At 49.1% G+C, this 21,619-nt stretch overlaps 1 protein-coding gene across 1 annotated transcript; it reads left to right on the plus strand.

Moving 5' to 3' along the window:
- Positions 1–14,029: 14,029 nt before the first annotated feature.
- Positions 14,030–19,445, plus strand: MTRES1 (mitochondrial transcription rescue factor 1). Its single transcript, XM_038761052.1, has 4 exons — positions 14,030–14,070; positions 16,242–16,753; positions 17,923–17,995; positions 18,879–19,445. The coding sequence occupies exons 2-4, from the start codon at positions 16,299–16,301 to the stop codon at positions 19,056–19,058; spliced, it is 708 nt and encodes a 235-aa protein (XP_038616980.1). The 5' UTR covers positions 14,030–14,070; positions 16,242–16,298; the 3' UTR covers positions 19,059–19,445.
- The last annotated feature ends 2,174 nt before the right edge of the window (positions 19,446–21,619 follow it).

Here is a 21,619-nt window from a genome sequence, read left to right on the forward strand (position 1 = left end):
TTATTAGGGGAGTGTTTTGGTGCCCCCAAAGGATTTCATTTCCTGCTAGAGATCCACTGGCATTTCTGTGTTGTTTACACCCAACCAGGGGCTGCGGAGATCTTGGCGAGCACCCGAAAAACCCGACGTTTCTTTGTCGTCTCTTGGCCCAGATCAAAGGCAAAGAATTCTGCCCGGAGCCACGGTTTTGCCAGCCATGGGACGGCCTTTTTGATAAGAGTTTTCTTTACATGTATGTTACAGTAGAAGGGATTAAGCAAATCCTTTTGTTGCCAGTGTCTGTAGTTGTCTTGGTGAGGAGGTGCCGCCCCCTGGTGCCCGCCTGGCTCCTGCGTAGCCGGTCCGGGAATCGTGGCTCGCGTTAGCCCGGGGGCAAGGGAGCGGTAGCCGGAGAAAGGGAGGAATTAGCATGGATTCTGGGGGGCCCAGCACTGCTCTCCCTTCTCTAGCGGGACTCTTCCCCGTCCAGGGCATAAATGAGCGGTACCTGAGTTCCATCAATCCGGTAACCTTATCCTCTAAACTGTAAACTCATTGTGAGCAGGGACTGTGTCTACCAACTCTGTTAAATTGTTGTAGTGTACTCTCCCAAGCACTTAGTACAGTGCTCTGTACACCCTAAGCGCTCAGTAAATAATCAATCAATCAATCGTATTTATTGAGCGCTTACTGTGTGCAGAGCACTGTACTAAGCGCTTGGGAAGTGCAAGTTGGCAATATAGAGAGACAGTCCATACCCAACAGTGGGCTCACAGTCTAAAAGGGGGAGACAGAGAACAAAAGCAAACATACTAACAAAATAAAATAAATAGAATAGATATGTACAAGTAAAATAAATAGAGTAATAAATATGTACAAACATATATACATATATACAGGTGCTGTGGGGAAGGGAAGGAGGTAAAATGAGGGGGATGGAGAGGGGGACGAGGGGGAGAGGAAGGAAGGGGCTCAGTCTGGGAAGGCCTCCTGGAGGAGGTGAGCTCTCAGTAGGGCCTTGAAGGGAGGAAGAGAGCTGGCTTGGCGGATGGGCTGAAGGAGGGCATTCCAGGCCCGGGGGGATGACATGGGCCCGGGGTCGACGGCGGGACAGGCGAGAACAAGGCCCGGTGAGGAGATTAGCGGCAGAGGAGCGGAGGGTGCGGGATGGGCTGGAGAAGGAGAGAAGGGAGGTGAGGTAGGAGGGGGCGAGGTGATGGACAGCCTTGAAGCCGAGGGTGAGGAGTTTCTGCCTGATGTGTATATTGGCTGACTAGTAGTAGAGAAGCAGTGTGGCTTAGTGGAAAGAGCACGGGCCTGGGAATCAAAGGATGTGGGTTCTAATCCTGCCTCTGCCACTTCTCTGCTGTGGGACGTTGGGCCAGTCACTTCACTTCTCTGGGCCTCAGTTACCTCATCTGTAAAATGGGGATTAAGACTGTGAGCCCCACGAGAAACAACCTGATTAGCTTGTATCTACCCCAGCGCTTAGAACAGTGCTTGGCATATAGTAAGCACTAAACAAATACCATAATTCTTCTTCCTCTTCTTAGTAGTAGTAATCATAATAGTAGTACTTATTGCCCTTTGTGGGCAATGATCGTCTCTATTGCTGAATTGCGCTTTCCAAGTCCTCTGCATACCGTAAGCACTCAATAACTACGATTGAATGAATAGTATTGAGTGCTTACTAGACTCGTTGTGGGCAGGGAATGTGTCTGTTTCTTGTTATACTCTCCCAAGGGCTTAGTACAGTGCTCTGTATACAGTACGCACTTAATAAATATGAGTGAATGAACAATGAGCTGTACTAGGTGCTTGGGAAGTACTAACTATAGAAGTGGCACACTCTCTACCCATAAGGAGCTTCCACTCTGAGGACAGAGTGCGTTGGGTGAGTCTGTGACTTCCTTCTTCACCCTAGATCCTGTTGAAATGCAGCAGTGTGTGGCACACCCTGCCCTCTGGGAGGTGGGGGCTTGCCCATGGGAACCTCTTTCCGAAGCATCTGGATGGCATTTGTTGCCTCCAAAGCTGGCACTGAATGGTGCCCTGACTCCATAGGTGCAGCCACAATCCCGGGCTCTGACAGTAGCCCAGGTGCTCTGTAATGCTTAGTGGTGCCCAGGTCAAACACATTTCAGTTACCCACCCTGCTATGAATCAATCCACAGGTGTGTAGGCTGGGCTCCCATCTTCCTCTCTGTTCTTCATTCTCTTTTCTGTGTCAGTCAGGGAGCAGGCGGCTCCAGGCAGAGAGCAGGAAGAGGGAGGGGAGGAGGAGGAGAAGGGAGGAGAAACTGGTTTGAAGTCAAGCCGAAGTAGTATTCAGTGACATAAAAGGAACGATACATTGACTCTCCAGTTACACTAATCCTGAAACATGGCCCAAATCTCATCTTAAACCATTTCAAAGGAGATGAAATCCTTTCTCAATCTGTTAACACGACTCTTTCCAAGACCACAGTCCATTACATCCAAAACAGATGCAGGCGCCGTCTTTCAGATGATGCTTTGCCCAACGCGGGGTGTCTGTCCGGGAATAGTAAACGATTAAAATGAAAACCAAATGGTTTTCGAAAGCTACTCGGGAAGCAGTGCAGCCTTGTGCGGGGAGCAGTGACTGGGAATCAAGGGGATTCAGTCATTCAATAGTATTTATTGAGCGCTTACTGTGTGCAGAGCACTGTACTAAGCGCTTGGAAAGTACAAGTCAGCAACATATACAGATGGTCCATACCCAACAACGGGCTTCTAGTCTCAGCCCCATCACTGACGTACTATGCAACCCTGGGCAAGTCACTTAACCTCTCTGGGCCTCAGCGTACTCACCTGTAAAATAGGGATGAAACCCTCTCGCCCTTCTTCCTCCCTCTTACACATGTGGGACAGGAACTGTGTCCAATTTGGTTATCTGGTATCTACTTTACATAAATTCAGGGCTTGGCATACAGTAAGAGCTCAATAACGCTCACAATGAACTAAGGATGAAATTCTCTTTTGAAATCTATGGTGGATACCCCATTCACCGGGTTCCCTGGAAATAGGGAGCCCCAAGGATGAGTGGTAAATGCAGAACCAGCATGGCCTAATGGATAGAGGATGTGCCTGAGAGTCAGAAGGACCTGGGTTCTAAACCCGGCTCTGACACTTGTCTGCTATGTGACCTTGGAGCAAGTCACTTCACTTCTCTGGGCCTCCATTACCTCATCTGTAAAATGGGGATTAAGACTGTGAGCCCCATGTGAGGCAGGGACTCTGTCCAACCAGATTTGCTTGTATCCACCTCAGTGCTCAATAGAGGGCCTGGCACATAGGAAGTGCTTAACAAATCCACAATTATTATTGTAACAAACAATGTAAAGGACACTGAGGTGTTCAAGACCCAAAAATGAACCAAAATAATATAAATATCACTTAAAACACTGAAGAAAATCAATACATGCACAAGTAGCAATGCAAATATGTACCAAAAGTAAAATCTTTTGAACCAGGTACTCAATTTTCAACGTTAGCTTTCACATCCCATTCAGCAAAATGGCACCTTAGGCTGTCGTTATAGAAATAGATTTACCTTGACCATCAATCAGTAGTATTTACTGAGTGCCTACTGTGTGCAGAACACAGTGCTCAGCATTTGAGAGAGAACAATAGATAGAAGATAAGATCTTTGCCTTCAAGGAGTTTACAGCCTAACATTACTTCATTCTAAATTGAAATAGGCTTTAATCACTCTATGTAAGTGAGGCAAAATTCTTTCCAGATGGCAAGGGAGGGAGCGGGGGTGATTAAGCCCAGGAAACTTTGTAGGTGAGAGACTGGTTTAAGAAATCCTGACATTAAAATTCAATAGTGCTATTGCAAAAGAGCCCTAAAATTAGGGCCTTCAAGGGGGAAATCCTTGCAGAACCCCATAGGTAATTTTTCGTGGGTCTGCCTGAAGTGCTCAGGCAATTATGATCTCTTTGCCGATTGTCCTGAGCTAGAAATAAGAATATTTTGACCCCTTCGAGGGCTCTGAACCTTGGCCTGCTAGGGTCCTGAGGGGGTCTTGAGAGGGTGAGGATCCTGGGGTAGTCCCCACAGAAGCCAATACTCTCTTTCTGCTCCCAGGGCCTGCCCCTCAGGCTCAATTTTGTTCAGACTAACAGCATTGGCAGAGATGATTAAAAGGAAAAAGTCTTCACAGATTAGGCAGCGGGTCCTCTCAGCTTCCTTATCAGCCATGACAACTCTGGAGTCGGTGAATCTTCACTAATTCATTCATTCATTCATTCATTCAATCGTATTTATTGAGCGCTTACTGTGTGCAGAGCACTGTACTAAGCGCTTGGGAAGTACAAGTTGGCAACATATAGAGACGGCCCCTACCCAACAGCAGCCTCACAGTCTAGAAGCAGCGTGGCTCAGTGGAAAGAGCACGGGCTTTGGAGTCAGAGGTCATGGGTTCAAATCCTGGCTCCACCACTTGTCAGCTGTGTGACTTTGGGCAAGTCACTTAACTTCTCTGCGCCTCAGTTACCTCATCTGTAAAATGGGGATGAAGACTGTGAGCCCCGCGTGGGACAATCTGATCACCCTGTAACCTCCCCTGCGCTTAGAACAGTGCTTTGCACATAGTAAGCACTTAATAAATGCTATCATTAGAAGGGGGATACAGACAAAAAAATATTTTAATTATTTTTATTCATTATTAATATCAATTAATTTTTAATTAATTTATATTAATTATTTATTAACCGATTATTTTAAATTATTTGTTTATTCACTGCAGTGTTTGTGTTTGTTTCTTATTAATTGCTGCATAATTATTCTATAGTCTGTATTCCCATTAATAGTCACTAGTGGCATAGATATGTGGTAAAGACTAATATGACACATAGAGAGAAATTCAGGGTTTTTCACTTTGTATTCCATGCCACTCTGGAACCTATTTTTATTTTTAATTTTGGTTTATGGAGTTTAAAAAAATTGAAGAAATATACATGAGTGGGCAGCAGCAGGAGGGCAGCAGCAGGAGTGTGGGACAAGGGAAGGAGCAAGGGTATGGACAGGAGGGCAGGGTCGGGGTTGGTCAAGGGGTAGGAGACAGACTTCACAGCAGACAAGTGGCAAAGCCAGGATTAGAACCCAGGTCCTAATGACTCCCAGGCCCGTGATCTATCCACTAGGCTCTGCTGCTTCTCAGAGCCCACCGGAGTGGCAAGTAGAGAGGAAACAGCAGCAGCACTAGCAGGTACTCTTTTAAGGCAAAATCCAAAACATCTGTTTCCAAGGATATGTGTTTCGTTGCAGCCGATGTAGAAAAAGACACAGACATCGACAAGATGCCAAGACCTCCTGCCTGCAAGGGAAAAGTCTGCTTTGCGCGCTCAAGCCCATGGCAGCTGCTGGATCTGGGCCTGAGGCCTGAGCACCAGGGAGCCTTGCCCTGCTGGCACTCCCGGCATCACAGCCATCTCATTTTCTGACCGGTGGACAGTCACATTCTGGCTTTCCCCTTTGGCAATTGCAATACGGCAGGCCGTTGAAAGGCAAATCGATTTCATCCCCGGTTTTCCACTGCCCCTCCTCTCCTGAAAGCTGGCTGTCCCGGGGCCATGGCGTGTCCAAGCCGTGGGAGAGCCACTGCGCCCATCTGTTCCGGCAGGTTTCAGAGCCAGCGAGGGCTTGGGCAGGGCCAGTTCCACGGCACGTAACTCGGGATTCAACAAAGGTAGCCCAGAATCTGTGAGTCCAGCGGATGTGGACCAGAGTGGTTGTGAAGTTGGTGTGTCGCCATTTCCAGCTGCAGGGTGGGCTCCAATTACGCCACATAATTGCTCTGGGCCTACAATTTTCCATACTTACCCTTCCCGGAAAAGGGAGTGCTCTGACGCTCCCTGAGGATTCTCCAGGACCTGAGCCTTTTATGACACATGCCTGCACATACATGTGCACCTGCACACCTACATAAAACACCCACACCCACACTCACTCCCATGCCCACACACACACCTACATACCCGCACCTGTATACATGCACCCCCAGTCTGTGCAAAGTGGAAAACCCTTCCACCCTCCTCTCTGGGAAAGGGAACCAGCAGTGACACTGGTATCCATACCGACCTGAACCGGAAATTCAGCTTGGTGGGGAAAGACTGAGCTCGTTGTGGGTAGGAATGTATCCATTTGTTATTGTATTGTACTCTCCCAAGCATTTGATGCAGTGCTTTGCACACAGTAAGCACTCAATAAATACCATTGAATGAATGAAAGTCCTTTACAGGCCATCAGGACAAATTGTGAAATCTGATCATGGGATTATGGACCCAGAGATTGAGGATAATCAAACAAAAAACTGTCTCTGGCAACCCCTCAGCAACAGCAGGGATATTTCTGGCTGATGCATTTTCTCTTCCTCCGTTCACCCCATTTGAGTTACCCATTTGGGTGACCCAGCTGGTGGTCCGAATAAGGTGTCTCCGCGTTTGCCAAAGACCCACTCCTCCTTCTAACTCCCTCTCCTCCTCTTCCTCCTCCCAGGCCCCAGATCCTGCTGCCTCTTCTGCAGGGGCCCAGAAGGCCCAACCATAGCTAAGAACCCCGGCTCCTGCCCCTCCTAGTCGGGACCCAGACTTCTCTCCCTCACCACCACCCTCACCAGTTCATGTCAGACTCATTCATTTAATTCACTCATTCGATCGTCCCTATTAAGCGCTTACTATGTGAGGAGCATGTGACATCACACATCCTGCTAGGGAAACCACATCACATGACGAGTCACTCATGCTATTTTAAGGGAATACACTGAGTTCATCTGAACATAGAACATTTCTCCGAGGGAACTCATGGATACCCAAATTGTTTCTGGGCCGCTGCGTTTCCCTCATCATCAATCGTATTTATTGAGCGCTTACTGTGTGCAGACCACTGTACTAAGCGCTCCCCTCCCCGGCATTGTGGAAACAGGCGCCACTTCCAAGCCACAGAACTCTGCAGTGGGAGCTGGGCCTGAGGGACGCAGGGGGATGGAAATAAAAAGGAAGACAGGCCAGCTGCAAACCAGACTGTCCAGCAGAAAACCGGAACAATGGCCCCTCCTCCCAGGAGCATGGAGGGAGCGGCCAGCCTGACCCAGCTCTTCCGGTATTATCAGTGCCTCATTGTTCCCTGGTTTGGGTGTGCCACCTGCTCAGTCCCAAGGTCACAACTCCATCTCCCTCTTCACCCACCCACTGCCAACGGTAATCCCTTGGGGGCACTGCCAGGAGAAAAAAAATGCATGGGCTCACTGTCGCCTGGTATGTGTGTGTGTGGTTTTGGGTGTGGGGAGGGAGGGGGAACGGGGGGGTGGATGCGTATGCGTGTGTGTGTGTGTGTGTGTGTGTGTTTAAGAATAGGAGAAACAGCATGGCATAGTGGATAGAACATGGGCCTGTTAGTCATAATAATAACAATAAAAATGATGGCATTTATTAAGCACTTACTACATTCTAAGCGCTGGGGAGGTTACAAGGTGATCAGGTTGTCCCACAGGGAGCTCACAGTCTTCATCCCCATTTTACAGACGAGGTAACTGAGGCACAGAGAAGTTAAATGACTTGCCCAAAGTCACGCAGCTGACAATTGGCAGAGCCGGGATTTGAACCCATGACCTCTGACTCCAAAGCCCGGGATGGGTTCTAATCCCGGTTCCACCACTTGTCTGCTGCGTGACCTTGGACTAGGCACTTAATTCCCTGGGCCTCAGTTACCTCATCTTTAAAATGGGGATTAAGACTGTGAGTCCCATGTGGGACAGGGACTGGGTTCAACCTGATTACCTTGTATTTACTTCAGCACTTAGAGCAGCTCTTGACACATAATAAGTGCTTAACAAATACCTTCCTTCCTTCCTCTCCCCCTCGTCCCCCTCTCCATCCCCCCCATCTTACCTCCTTCCCTTCCCCACGGCACCTGTATATATGTATATATGTTTGTACATATTTATTACTCTATTTATTTATTTATTTATTTATTTATTTTATTTGTACATATCTATTCTATTTATTTTATTTTGTTAGCATGTTTGGTTTTGTTCTCTGTCTCCCCCTTTTAGACTGTGAGCCCACTGTTGGGTAGGGACTGTCTCTATATGTTGCCAATTTGTACTCCCCAAGTGCTTAGTACAGTGCTCTGCACATAGTAAGCGCTCAATAAATACGATTGATGATGATGATGATGATACCATTATTAATACTATTATTATGCCCATGTAAGGGGTGAGGTGCAGGGAGGAAGAGGAAGAGAAGGAGGAGAACAAAAACAGGGTCAGGCTCAACAATATATGGAAATTGTCCTTTTTATGTAAATGTTCCCAGTTCTCCTATAATCTGCCAAACACTTGTGCTGTCACATGCTTCTGCTTGTCCATTGCCCCCTGGGGCGGTCAGTAGCCACCCAGGACCCACAGGCCAGTTCTGGTACAATATGTGTGCTGCCCAGGGAAGGGACTAGACCCCGCTGGGGTTGGCTCCAAGGCTCCTCTCAGTTGGGAAGTGCCAGGTTCCCTGACAGATCCGCCCGGCTCCAGCCCGGCCATCACCTGTCCACCCGGCCCAGTCTTTTCTGTTCTCTTGACATCGCCTTTTTGCCCTCTGAGCTTCTGCTGCCCCTCGCCTCCAAGCCTCAGAGGCCACTCGGCATGTTTCTCATTAGTCACCAGACTTCCAGAGTTGCTCCCTGACGAGGAGAAAAGATACCCAATAAAATATTCATGAGAAAGCAGACTTGATGACCAGTTTGATTTAGAATAATCCAAGGGTAAAGCGCACTGCTAGACACGGCCCTCCTGACAATGATTCCACGCAAGGTTGGCTTTTAGTCTGTTGTAATATCAACTGATTGATTGATTGGCTGATCTTCCTGCCGGCACTTTAATGCGAAAGAGAGATGACACAACCCACACACCGCGTATCTGTGATCACGAACAAATTGCTTACTGTATTTTAAACTCGAGGGTGATTCCATCTGACTAATTCAATAGTGTACGCTCGGGTGATAGAACACATAATGTTTCTCTTATCTCCGCTCTGAAAATCTAACACATGGCTAATGTTTCACACTGGCGTTTGTGCAGGCCTTTGCGCTTCCATATGTGATGCCACGGAGCGGGAGCTACCTGATACAGTTGAAGAGGGAACAGGACAAAGGATGGAGGACAGGGCGTGAGCCGTGTGCAGGGTGTGCGGGGCGTGCAGGGGTGGTGGGTGCACAACACTCCGGCTACATGCTACCACGTGCTAGAGAAGCAGCGTGGCTTAGTGGAAAGAGCACGGGCTGGGAGTCGGAGGATGTGGGTTCTAATTCCTCCACTTGTCTGCTGTGTGACCCTGGGCAAGATACTTAACTTCTCTATGCCTCAGTTACCTCATCTGTAAAATGGAGATTGAGACTGTGAGCCCATGTGGGACAACCTGATTACCTTGTATCTACCCTAGAATTTAGAACAGTGTAGGCACATAGTGAGTACTTAAAAATATCATTATTATTATTATTTTTATTATTATTACCCCTCTCCCCACTGCCCCCACAAGCCTGCAGCTTCCCGGGGTCACCTTTGAAGTCTAGTCCTAGCTCCTAGTCCACAGAGGGCAGCACCATGTTTTTTCTGAGCCAAACCCAATAATAATAATGATAATAATGGTATTTGTTAAGTGCTTACTATGTGCCAAGCACTGTTCTAGGGCTCAGTGGAAAGAGCGCAGGCTTGGGAGTCAGAGGTCGTGGGTTCTAATCCCGGCTCCACCACTTATCAGCTGTGTGACTTTGGGCAAGTCACTTCACTTCTCCGTGCCTCAGTTCCCTCATCTGGAAAATGGGGATGAAGACTGTGAGCCCCACGGTGGACAACCTGATTACCTTGTATCTCCCCCAGTGCTTGGAACAGTGCTTGGCACATCGTAAGTGCTTAAGAAATACCAACATTATTATAGAGAAGCAGCATGGCTCAGTGGGAAGAGCCCGGGCTTGGGAGTCAGAGGTCATGGGTTCTAATCCCGGCTCCGCCACTTGTCAGCTGTGTGACTTTGGGCAAGTCACTTAACTTCTCTGTGCCTCAGTTACCTCATCTGTAAAATGGAGATTAAGACTGTGAGCCCCCCGTGGGACAACCTGATCACCTTGTATCTCCCCCAGTGCTTAGAACAGTGATTTGCACAGAGTAAGCACTTAACAAATACCATTATTATTATTATTAACAAGTGCCAAAATTATTTATTATTTATTAACCAGGTAATCAGGTTGTCCCATGTGGGACTCCCAGTCTTCATCCCCACTTTACAGATGAGGTGGCTGAGGCCCAGAGAATCAATCAATCAATCAATCAATCAATCAATCGTATTTATTGAGCGCTTACTATGTGCAGAGCACTGTACTAAGCGCTTGGGAAGTACAAATTGGCATCACATAGAGACAGTCCCTACCCAACAGTGGGCTCACAGTCTAAAAGGGGGAGACAGAGAACAGAACCAAACATACCAACAAAATAAAATAAGTAGGATAGAAATGTACAAGTAAAATAAATAAATAAATAGATAAATAGAGTAATAAATATGTACAACCATATATACATATATACAGGTGCTGTGGGGAAGGGAAGGAGGTAAGACGGGAGGATGGAGAGGGGGACGAGGGGGAGAGGAAAGAAGGGGCTCAGTCTGGGAAGGCCTCCTGGAGGAGGTGAGCTCTCAGCAGGGCCTTGAAGGGAGGAAGAGAGCTAGCTTGGCGGATGGGCAGAGGGAGGGCATTCCAGGCCCGGGGGATGACGTGGGCCGGGGGTCGATGGCGGGACAGGCGAGAGCGAGGTACAGTGAGGAGATTAGTGGTGGAGGAGCGGAGGGTGCGGGCTGGGCAGTAGAAGGAGAGAAGGGAGGTGAGGTAGGAGGGGGCGAGGTGATGGAGAGCCTTGAAGCCCAGGGTGAGGAGTTTCTGCTTGATGCGCAGATTGATCGGTAGCCATTGGAGGTTTTTGAGGAGGGGAGTAATATGTCCAGAGCGTTTCTGGACAAAGATAATCCGGGCAGCAGCATGAAGTATGGATTGAAGTGGAGAGAGACACGAGGATGGGAGATCAGAGAGAAGGCTAGTGCAGTAGTCCAGACGGGATAGGATGAGAGCTTGAATTAGCAGGGTAGCGGTTTGGATGGAGAGGAAAGGGCGGATCTTGGCAATGTTGCGGAGCTGAGACCGGCAGGTTTTGGTGACGGCTTGGATGTGAGGGGTGAATGAGAGAGCGGAGTCGAGGATGACACCAAGGTTGCGGGCTTGTGAGACGGGAAGGATGGTAGTGCCGTCAACAGAGATGGGAAAGTCAGGGAGAGGACAAGGTTTGGGAGGGAAGACAAGGAGCTCAGTCTTCGACATGTTGAGCTTTAGGTGGCGGGCGGACATCCAGATGGAGATGTCCTGAAGGCAGGAGGAGATGCGAGAGAAGTGAGGTGACTCTCCCAAGGTCACACAGCAGACAGCAGAGGTGGAATGAGCATGGCTCAGTGGAAAGAGCACGGGCTTTGGAGTCGGAGGTCATGGGTTCAAATCCCGGCTCCGCCAATTGTCAGCTGTGTGACTTTTGGCAAGTCACTTAACTTCTCTGGGCCTCAGTTACCTCATCTGCAAAATGGGGATTAAGACTGTGAGTCCCCCGTGGGACAAGATGGTCACCTTGTATCTCCCCTAGTGCTTAGAACAGTGATTTGCACATAGGAAGCACTTAGCGAATACTATTATTATTATTATTAACAAGTGCCAAAATTATTATTTATCAACCAGGTAATCTGGTTGTCCCATGTGGGACTTCCAGTCTTCATCCCCACTTTACAGATGAGGTGGCTGAGGCCCAGAGAAGTGAGGTGACTCACCCAAGGTCACACAGCAGACAGCAGAGGTGGAATGAGCATGGCTCAGTGGAAAGAGCCCGGGCTTTGGAGTCGGAGGTCATGGGTTCAAATCCCGGCTCCGCGACTTGTCAGCTGTGTGACTTTGGGCAAGTCACTTAACTTCTCTGGGCCTCAGTTACCTCATCTGCAAAATGGGGATTAAGACTGTGAGCCCCCCGTGGGACAACCTGATCACCTTGTAAACTCCCCAGAGCTTAGAACAGTGCTTTGCACATAGTAAGCTCTTAATAAATGCCATTATTATTATTATTCTCTGGGCCTCAGTTACCTCAACTGCAAAATGGGGATTAAGACTGCGAGCCCCCCGTGGGACAACCTGATCACCTTGTAAACTCCCCAGAGCTTAGAACAGTGCTTTGCACATAGTAAGCTCTTAATAAATGCCATTATTATTATTCTTCTTCTTCTCTGGGCCTCAGTTACCTCAACTGCAAAATGGGGATTAAGACTGTGAGCCCCCCATGGGACAACCTGATCACCTTGTAACCTCCCCAGCGCTTAGAACAGTGCTTTGCACATAGTAAGCGCTTAATAAATGCCATTATTTATTATTATCATTATTCTCTGGGCCTCAGTTACCTCAACTGCAAAATGGGGATTAAGACTGTGAGCCCCCCATGGGACAACCTGATCGCCTTGTAACCTCCCCAGTGCTTAGAACAGTGCTTTGCACATAGTAAGCGCTTAATGAATGCCATTATTATTATTATCATTATTCTCTGGGCCTCAGTTACCTCATCTGCAAAATGGGGATGAAGACTGTGAGCCCCCCGTGGGACAACCTGATCACCTTGTAACCTCCCCAGCGCTTAGAACAGTGCTTTGCACATAGTAAGCTTTTAAGAAATGCCGATAATGATGATGATCAATCAATCAATCAATCGTATTTATTGAGCGCTTACTGTGTGCAGAGCACTGTACTAAGCGCTTGGGAAGTACAAGTTGGCAACATATAGAGACAGTCCCTACCCAACAGTGTGCTCACAGTCTGAAAAGGGGAGACAGAGAACAAAACCAGACTAACAAAATAAAATAAATAGAATAGATATGTACAAGTAAAATAAATAAATAAATAAATAGAGTAATAAATATGTGCAAACATATATACATATATACAGGTGCTGTGGGGTAGGGAAGGAGGTAAGATAATGATGATGATGATGATGAAATAATAATAATAATAGTAATAGCAATAATAATAGTAATAATAATGAAATAATAATAGTAATAACAATGAAATGATAATAATGAAATAATAATAGTAATAATGGAATAATAATAGTAACAATAATGGAATAATAACAATAAAATAATAATAATAGTAATAACAATGAAATAATAATAAGAATGAAATAATAATAGTGATAATAATGAAATAATAAGAATAGCAATGATAATGAAAAAATAATAATGAAATAATAGTAATCATAATGAAATAATAATAATGAAATAATAATAGTGATGGTAATGAAATGGTAATAATGAAATAATAACAATAGTAATAATAATGAAATAATAATAATAGTGATAATAATGAAATGACGATAATTAAATAATAAGAATAGCAATAATAATGAAATAATAATAATGAAATAATAATAGTAATGATAATGAAATAACAATAATGAAATAATAATAGTAATGATAATTAAATGATAGTAATGAAATAATAATAACAGTAATAATAATGAAATGATAATAATGAAAAAATAAGAATAGTAATAATAATGAAATAATAACAGTAATAATAATGAAATAATCATAATAGTAATAATAATGAAGCGATAATAATGAAATAATAATAGTAATAATAATGAAGTGATAATAATGAAATAATAATGATAATATGATAATAATAGCGAGCCCACGGTCTGTGACTCCCAGGCCCAGGGACCCGGGCTCTTGCCGGCGGCGGCGGCGGCGGCGGCGGTGGGCGAGTCCTCCGAGTCCCGGGCTCCAGCAGGGGTCGCTGTGGCGGCGCTCCGCTCTCGGCCTCTCTAGGCCCGGCCCGGCCCGGCCGCTGTCGGCTGCTCGTCGGGCAGGGGTCGGGGGCCACAAGGGGGTTCGGGATCGGAATCGGGGATCGGGATCGGGATCGGGAGCGGGAGCGGGATCGGGATCGGGATCGGGAGCGGGACCGGGACCGGGATCGGGACGGAGCCCGGGCGTCCAGGTAACGGCCCCCGGCGGGCGGGAGGGCGGGCTGCCCGGGCTCCGGCCCGGGGCGGGAGAGAGAGGGCGGGCCGATGGGGGCCGCCGCCTGCAGGGGCCCTGTCAATCAATCAATCAATCAATCAATCGTATTTATTGAGCGCTTACCGTGTGCAGAGCACTGGACTAAGCGCTCGGGAAGTACAAGCTGGCAACCTATAGAGTCAGTCCCTACCCAACAGCGGGCTCACAGTCTAAAAGGAGGAGACAGACAACAAAACCAAACAGACTAACAAAATAAAATAAATAGAACAGATAGGTACAAGTAAAATAAATAAATAAATAGAGTAATAAATACGTACAAACATATATACAGGTGCTGTGGGGAAGGGAAGGAGGTAAGATGGGGGGGTTGCAGAGGGGACGAATCCGCCGCCGCCTGCCGTGACCTTGGGGAAACTCGTTCTCCGCCCGGGGACCGTTCATTCGTTCATTCAATCAGTCGTACTTATTGAGCGCCTACTGTGTGCAGAGCGCTGTGCTAAGCGCTTGGGAAGTACAAGTCGGCAACTTATAGAGACGGTCCCTACCCAACAGTGGGCTCACAGTCTAGAAGGGGGAGACCGCTGAAGTGACGTCCCCCGGGATCAGGATGGGAACAGTCAATCAATCAATCAATCAATCAGTCGTATTTATTGAGCACTTACTGTGTGCAGAGCACTGTACTAAGCACTTGGGAAGTACAAGTTGGCAACATATAGAGACAGTCCCTACCCAACAGTGGGCTCACAGTCTAAAAGGGGGAGACAGAGAACAAAACCAAACATACTAACAAAGTAAAATAGAATAGATATGTGTACAAGTAAAATAAGTAGAGTAATAAATATGTACAAACATATATACATATATACAGGTGCTGTGGGGAAGGGAAGGAGGTAAGATGAGGGGGATCTAGAGGGGGACGAGTGGGAGAGGAGTCTAAATTCCTGGAGGACAGGGGCCATGCCTTAAATATGTATCATATGCTGTGAAGCATCCAGTTCAGTGCTCCGCACACAGCATTGATGTCACTGTCAGTGGAGTCTCCTGTTGAGAATGACAGGCGGTCCTCAACCGACCCATAAAAACTCTGGGATTGAGCCCCCACACGGAGGAGTTAATTCAAGTGCATGCTCAACTGGGGGATTAGAAAGCACAGCCTTGCCTGTCCGGGGGCTGTTGGTGCTGGCATTCGAGTGGTCCCTGGCGCCCCGGCTGCCCCCACACTGAAGGTTCCCATGGCAGTGAGGGAGCTGGATAACTTGCCCAGTGGACAATAATGATGCATCTAAGCCCTGTAAAAAAGCAAAACAAAAGAAAAAGGTTTTTGTTAAGCTTTCTGTATGCCAGGCACCGTACTGAGCCCTGGGGTAGATCCTAGATTTTCAGGTTGGACACAGTCTCTGCCCTGTATGGAGATCACAGTCTTAATACCCATTTGACAGACGAGGTAACTGAGGCACAGAACCATGAAGTGACTTGCCCAAGGTCACACAGCAGACAGGTGGTTGAGCTGGGATTAGAACTCAGGTCCTTCTGACTCTCAGGCCCGGGCTCTACCCGTTAGGCAACACTGCTTTTCACATTGCTTCTTTTGTTGTGCAAAGCGCCAGGAAAAGTCCATGACCTTGGGTGCAGACCCGGCCCCAGCCCACAGGCTACCGTCCACCTCTAAACCAAGCATCCAGTTAATTGTAAGGCCAGGGGAGGAGATCCAGGGATGCCGACCTGGCCCCCACATCCAACCCACGCCCACCGTCACTGCCCTGGAGACACATGAAGACACATGTCCCATAACCGTGACTGGTCACTTGACTTGAGATTTCAGGGAGACCTGGACTAGCAGTGCGTAGGGGATTATTGAACCCAGTGTTCCGTCTCTCTTGTAGTGGATAGAGCACAGGCCTGGGTGTCAGAAGATCGTAGTTTCTAATCCTGGCTCTGCCACTTGTCTGCTGTGTGTCCTTGGGCAAGTCACTTCACTTCTCCGTGCCTGTTACCTCATCTGGAAAATGGGGATTGAGACTGTGAGCTCGATGTGGGACAGGGAATGTGTCCAACACAATTTGCTTGTGTCCACCTCAGTGCTTAGTACGGTGCCTGGCACACAGCGCTTAACAAATACTACAATGATTAATTCTTACTGTGTTCTAGGCTCTAGACTTCCTGTTGCGGAGGCCGGCTGACTCTGGGCCCGCCCCAGGTGGTACCATGAGTAGTTGGAGGAGGGTGCCCGTGTGGACTCTGGGAAGATTCAGCACCTGGATCGGGCCGCGGGGAAGACCCCCTCCCTGTCGCCCTTGGCCTTCCCTAGGCCACGGCATCTGCTCCTCTAGCCATCAGCCGAATGCATGCACATCCCCAGCACCCTTCCCCGGCCTCCCCCGGGGATCACCACTGAGGGCCATGGCCACGTCACCCCTGTGCCCAACCCTGGGGTCCATAAGGCTCAAGAGTAACAAGAGCTCCAGAAAGGCCAGGAACAGGACTCTGCAGCAACAGGAGGAAGAGGAAGATGAAGATTCCGCTGAAGAGGGAGAGTGGAGCGAGCAGGACCAGCTGGACGAAGACCCCCGTGTGACCAAGGACTACAAGGACCTGGACAAGGTGGTGCCGTCCCTCCGTTACGATGCCATCTTGAAGGCGGGCTTAGACATTGCAAGGAAGTGAGTTTTCCGGGGCCTCTCCATGCCAGGCGGGGTGAGCACGCTTGTCCCTGCCACTTGCTGCTTTCTTTCCAGCTCTCTCAGGGCTTGCCTGGGGTGAGGCCTGCTGGGACCAGGTCTCGGGGCTGGGGGGGTTCTTGCGGGGTCAGGCACTGGCTCACGAATCTTCCTCTATGTTTCAGGCCAGCTCTCGGTCACTGGGACAGCTGTGAAAGCTAAAAATGCTTCATGTCTAAACCTCAGATCCCCAAATCAGCTGTAAACATCTCTCTGGGGGAGTTGGGCTTCTTGTCGCCTCATCCCTTTCCCTGATCATATGCTAGCACCCACTAGTCCCTCAGCCTCACCCTCCAGGCTGGGAGACCAACACCTTGGCAAGGACCAGCCAGGGCAAAGGCTACATCGTCTTTGGACTGTACTTTAAGGAAATGAGAGGGGCACAGACACAGAGTCTGATTTAATGTGTCCCTCCCTAGCAGCCTACTTTCCTCACTAAGTGTATATGAAGAGGAGGGAGGCGGAAGGCAGGAGAGGGACTGGAGGCGGCAGTGGCGGAAGGACGGGAGGTGGAGGCGAACGGGGGGTTTGATGCCCCATTTCCCGGCTGTTAATCATGAGAGAGAGAGAGAGAGAGAGCCAGGTCATAGAGGGCTCCCGGTGCCCCCCAGCTTTCTGCCAGGCAATGGGGAATTGAGGGTGCCCCTGAGTCTGGGTGCCACGGGGCCCCGGGTTGGAGGAGGGTCAGACTCGCACCCCAGATTATGGACTGGCAGTCAGGCCGGCAGACACAGCCGGCATCGGACCACCTCGAGAGACCCCTCAGGGCTGACTCCCCACCAGTGTAGAGTGAGCCATCTCCGCTGTTCAGAAATATCCTCTGGGATTGTAAATTAGACAGAAAGTTCCTGGAGGAAGGGCAAGAAGCAGGGCTACACACTCTACTGGACTCTCCCAAGTGCTGAATATAGCGGTCTGCATCCAGTAGGCGCTCAGTCAATACCGTTAATTGACTGATTAATCGATCAGGTTGCCGGGCGGGGGGTGGTTGGGCCGAGGACCGGCTGCTATGGAAGTTCATGTTTCACTGCTCTCCGACTGGGGTCTCACCTCGATCCCCTGCCAGTTTGGGTGAGGTGGAGTCTAAAACTGTTGTCCATTCTCTTTTAAAGCAAAGTGGAAGATGCGTTCTACAAAGGTGAACTCAGGCTGAATGGAGAGAAGTTGTGGAAGAAAAGCAGAACGGTGAGAGGCTTTGAACCTTATCCTGGTATCAACTGTGAAGCAAATAGTTACGGCCCCACCAGTCTGAGGCACCACTTCCCACCTCTGGCCTCTAGCCCCTGGCCTCCCTTCATTCCTCCAGGAGCCCAGCTAAGCCCACAGAGGGACGGAAACACATTATTGGGTTTCTTTCAAAATGCCATTCTGGGGAGACGGAAACTCTCAACACAAGTTGAGGAGGAGGAGGTCATTTCGTGTCACAGTGCCACCGATCCAATGTTCTTTTCCAGCCGGGAGCCAGGTGCCCATTGTAGCCTGATGCAGACAGAGTAAAAATCGTTCACTTTTGTTCCGAGCTGAGCCTGGAATTGCACTGGGGAGGTGAGGGCTGTGAGAATCGTGAGGCTTCCAGTTCCCCACCAATAACTTCCTCCACTTTCATCTGGCCAGCACCTTGGGGGCTCCTGAAATTCCCATAATGGGAGCATCTTTCCTGTTTTGAAACACTCCTGTCAATAGCTGGGGGCAAATAGTTGTCACACTGTTCTTTGTCCCAGTCATGGTGTGACACAAAAGAGCTCAGCAAGCGGGCAGGGATGCCTTCCAGGAGCTGGGGGAGGGAACGGCTTGGGCGTTGACTGGCTCTGGCTTTTAAAGAGAGACCAAGGAAGGGTGTGATGGGAGAAGGTGGGGGGAGTGGGCAGTGGGGAAGGGTGCCAGTTAAGGCAGGGTTCAGGGTATATAGCTTTCTGTTCTCATTTCCTTCTTGTTAGCTCTTGGAGGGATTTAGCCCCAACCTCTGACCAGGGACCAGGCCTGAAACGGAGCGGCTGGATGGCCAGGGCTGCAGCCCCTACTCCCACCCCATCTGCCGCCCACCTTAGTGTGATCACTCTGTTTTCAGGTGAAGGTCGGAGACACCCTGGACCTCCTGGTTGGAGACGGAAAAGACTCTGAAAATGAGATCATCATGCGGGTGGTTCTGAGAGAGGTGCTGGAGGAGAAGACCGAAACGGAGAAGCACAGGGTGGTCCTGCGGCGCTGGAAACATCTCAAGCTGCCCAAGATACCCACGCCCCAGTGACTGGGGCTCTCCAGATGCGGGAGCTCTTGCCCATGGCTGGTTACGGGCAGGAGGGAGGTATGCTGGCTTGCCAACCGGAAAACTTTTCTCGAAAAGACAATTCCTGTGGATACTGGGCAGGCTGGGAGAGATTCCCGTGGATCTGTTACTGTCCATGGTCACTTGGTCTGTGCTAGGGTCAACTGCCCCATGAGGCCGCAGAACACCTAAATGTCTGGGTCATTACCCAAAGAAGCAGCTGTGGCCAGCTGGAGGGAGGGAGGAAGGAAGGAGGAGTGGAGTGAGGCAGGCCAGAGTACTCTTACCTGGGTTGTCTGTTGTCTTCCCTATTGACTATCTGCTTCTTGGCTAATGGAAAAATAAAAGCTGGCCTTGTAGTGCCTTAAAGTCTCTTTCTAGCCATTTGTGCCTTCTAGCCTGGACTGCCCCTCTGGGGGCCAGCAGTTGTAGCCAGGATTGCCTCCCGGGAGCCTTTAGTGAAGCCAGGACTCGCCCCTCTGGGGGCCAGCAGTTGTAGCCAGGATTGCCTCCCGGGGGCCTTTAGTGAAGCCAGGACTCGCCCCTCTGGGTGCCAGCAGTTGTAGCCGGGACTACCCCCCCACTCCCATCCCGAGGGCCTGCAGTGTAGCTGATTTAGGGGATCAGCACCTGGGGGTGACCTGGCCTTGGGAGCAGACACATCCCTCATTTGCTATTTCCCTTTCCTCGCAGCAGTTGCTGACATTTCCTAGTGACCGGAGGAAAATGTCAAAATCAGGCAGGGGTCTGTGGCTTCATGAGGGAGCGGAGGGTTGAGTGATCCCTTAGTGAGGGTGGGGGAGGGTCTGTGCCAGGTGGAACAGGCTGCCCCTCTCAGAGCAGAAGTTTAGGAAGGAGTGGACATGAAGGGGCGGACCCTCCTTCCTCCCCAGTTCATTCACTCATTTAATTGTATTTATTCAGCGCTTAACTGTGTGTAGAGCATTGTACTAAGCTGTTGGGAGAGTACAATTCAACAATAAATACACATTCCCTGCCTACAACGAGTTCTGACTCTGGCAGCGGGTGTAAGGGGAGGAACCAAGCAGGAGCGCTCCTTCCCCACCATAAGAATGACACGGCATAGTGGGAGGCTGCTCAAAGGGACTGAGTTGCCATTGCTTGAAGTGGGAAACTGAGGCAATTGCTAGGGTACAAGTAAGACTGCTGTACAGTTCTGCTAGGGATCATCTGGGAAGCTGAGGAGGCAAAGTGAGGTTTTAGTTTCAGGGAGCTGGATAATTGTGGGGAGATCTGTCAGAGGCAGCCGAGACCTGGGAAGGCGAGGAGACCCCAGGACGGGCCCCGGCCACCATTGCCAGCTCTCACACTTGGGTCCAGACCTGGGATCCTGCAAATCCAAACGAAGGAGATCAGGTCCCCAGATCCTTCTGAACACTTTAAGACTCCCTCAGGGGAAAGCTCTCGGAACAGCCTTGCCTCTTGATCCGAAGAACTAGGCTTCGGTGTGTATCCAGTAAGGACATTTTCCCTCATTTCCTCTTCTCCCACTCCCTTCTGCATCACCCTGATTTGCTACCTTTATTCCCCCCGTCCCTCAGTTCCACAGCATTTGTGTACGTAGTCATAATTTATATTAATGTCTGTCTCCCGCTCTAGGCTGTGAGCTCATTGTGGGCAGGGAATGTGTCACCAACTCTGTTGTACTCTCCCAAGCATTTAGTACGGTGTTTTGGACACAGTAAGCACTCAATAAATACCACTGATTGACTGATTGATTGATTCCGTGCCCTTCACCCTAAGTTAACCCCAAATGCCTGTTGGTGGAAAACCTTGTGAAAAAGGACCAGGGGCAGGGGGTGTCACTCGAGGTGGGCCTGAAAAAAACCAACGTGCTACATCTCGTCCCTGGGGATGGAAGAAAAAGGCTCTGGTGTTTCAACACTAGATTAAAAGACTGTAATTGTGCTCTTTCCATGACATTTTTATAGAACCCATAGAACAGTGCATGTAGAAAAGATCACACAATGTTGCCAGACAGCGACAATTATCAAAAGTCCTGGGTTTCATTACATTCAGTTTTTTTAGGTCTGCACTCAGGTGAAAGGTAGAAGGCCGACATTATTTGATATCAGTTGATTATCTTTGGTAAGACTGTGGTCAGTTTCTTCCTATGCACAGTGACTCCGCTAGCCACTATGAGCCCGGTCTGCACCCGCTCTGCTGTTTTCATGGCGGAGGGAAACGAGAGGGAGGGAAGGAGGGAGAGCAAGAGGAGGGAAGACGTTAAACAGCATTAGTACACTTGGTACAACTGTGACCGCCTCCAACCATTCTCTCGGAGAGTTGCTTCCCGACAGGGAAACGGTGGCCGCTCCGCACATCGACCCCGCGGGATTCACCACCGTTTCTCAGCCAGGCCCCGACTCTGCTAACTTTCCTTGCCCTCAAACCGAGCCTTTGAAAATAGAACACTGATTGGGGGCGGTTGGGGGAGGAAAAAAAAATCAAAAAACAAGCTGTCACCGCGGCTTCAGGGTACATTCAATTCTAAACTCCTGTTAAAAGATCCGGGTCTTGCC

The sequence above is a fragment of the Tachyglossus aculeatus genome, chromosome 19 (assembly GCF_015852505.1).
Source record: "Tachyglossus aculeatus isolate mTacAcu1 chromosome 19, mTacAcu1.pri, whole genome shotgun sequence".
NCBI classification, from domain to species: domain Eukaryota; kingdom Metazoa; phylum Chordata; class Mammalia; order Monotremata; family Tachyglossidae; genus Tachyglossus; species Tachyglossus aculeatus.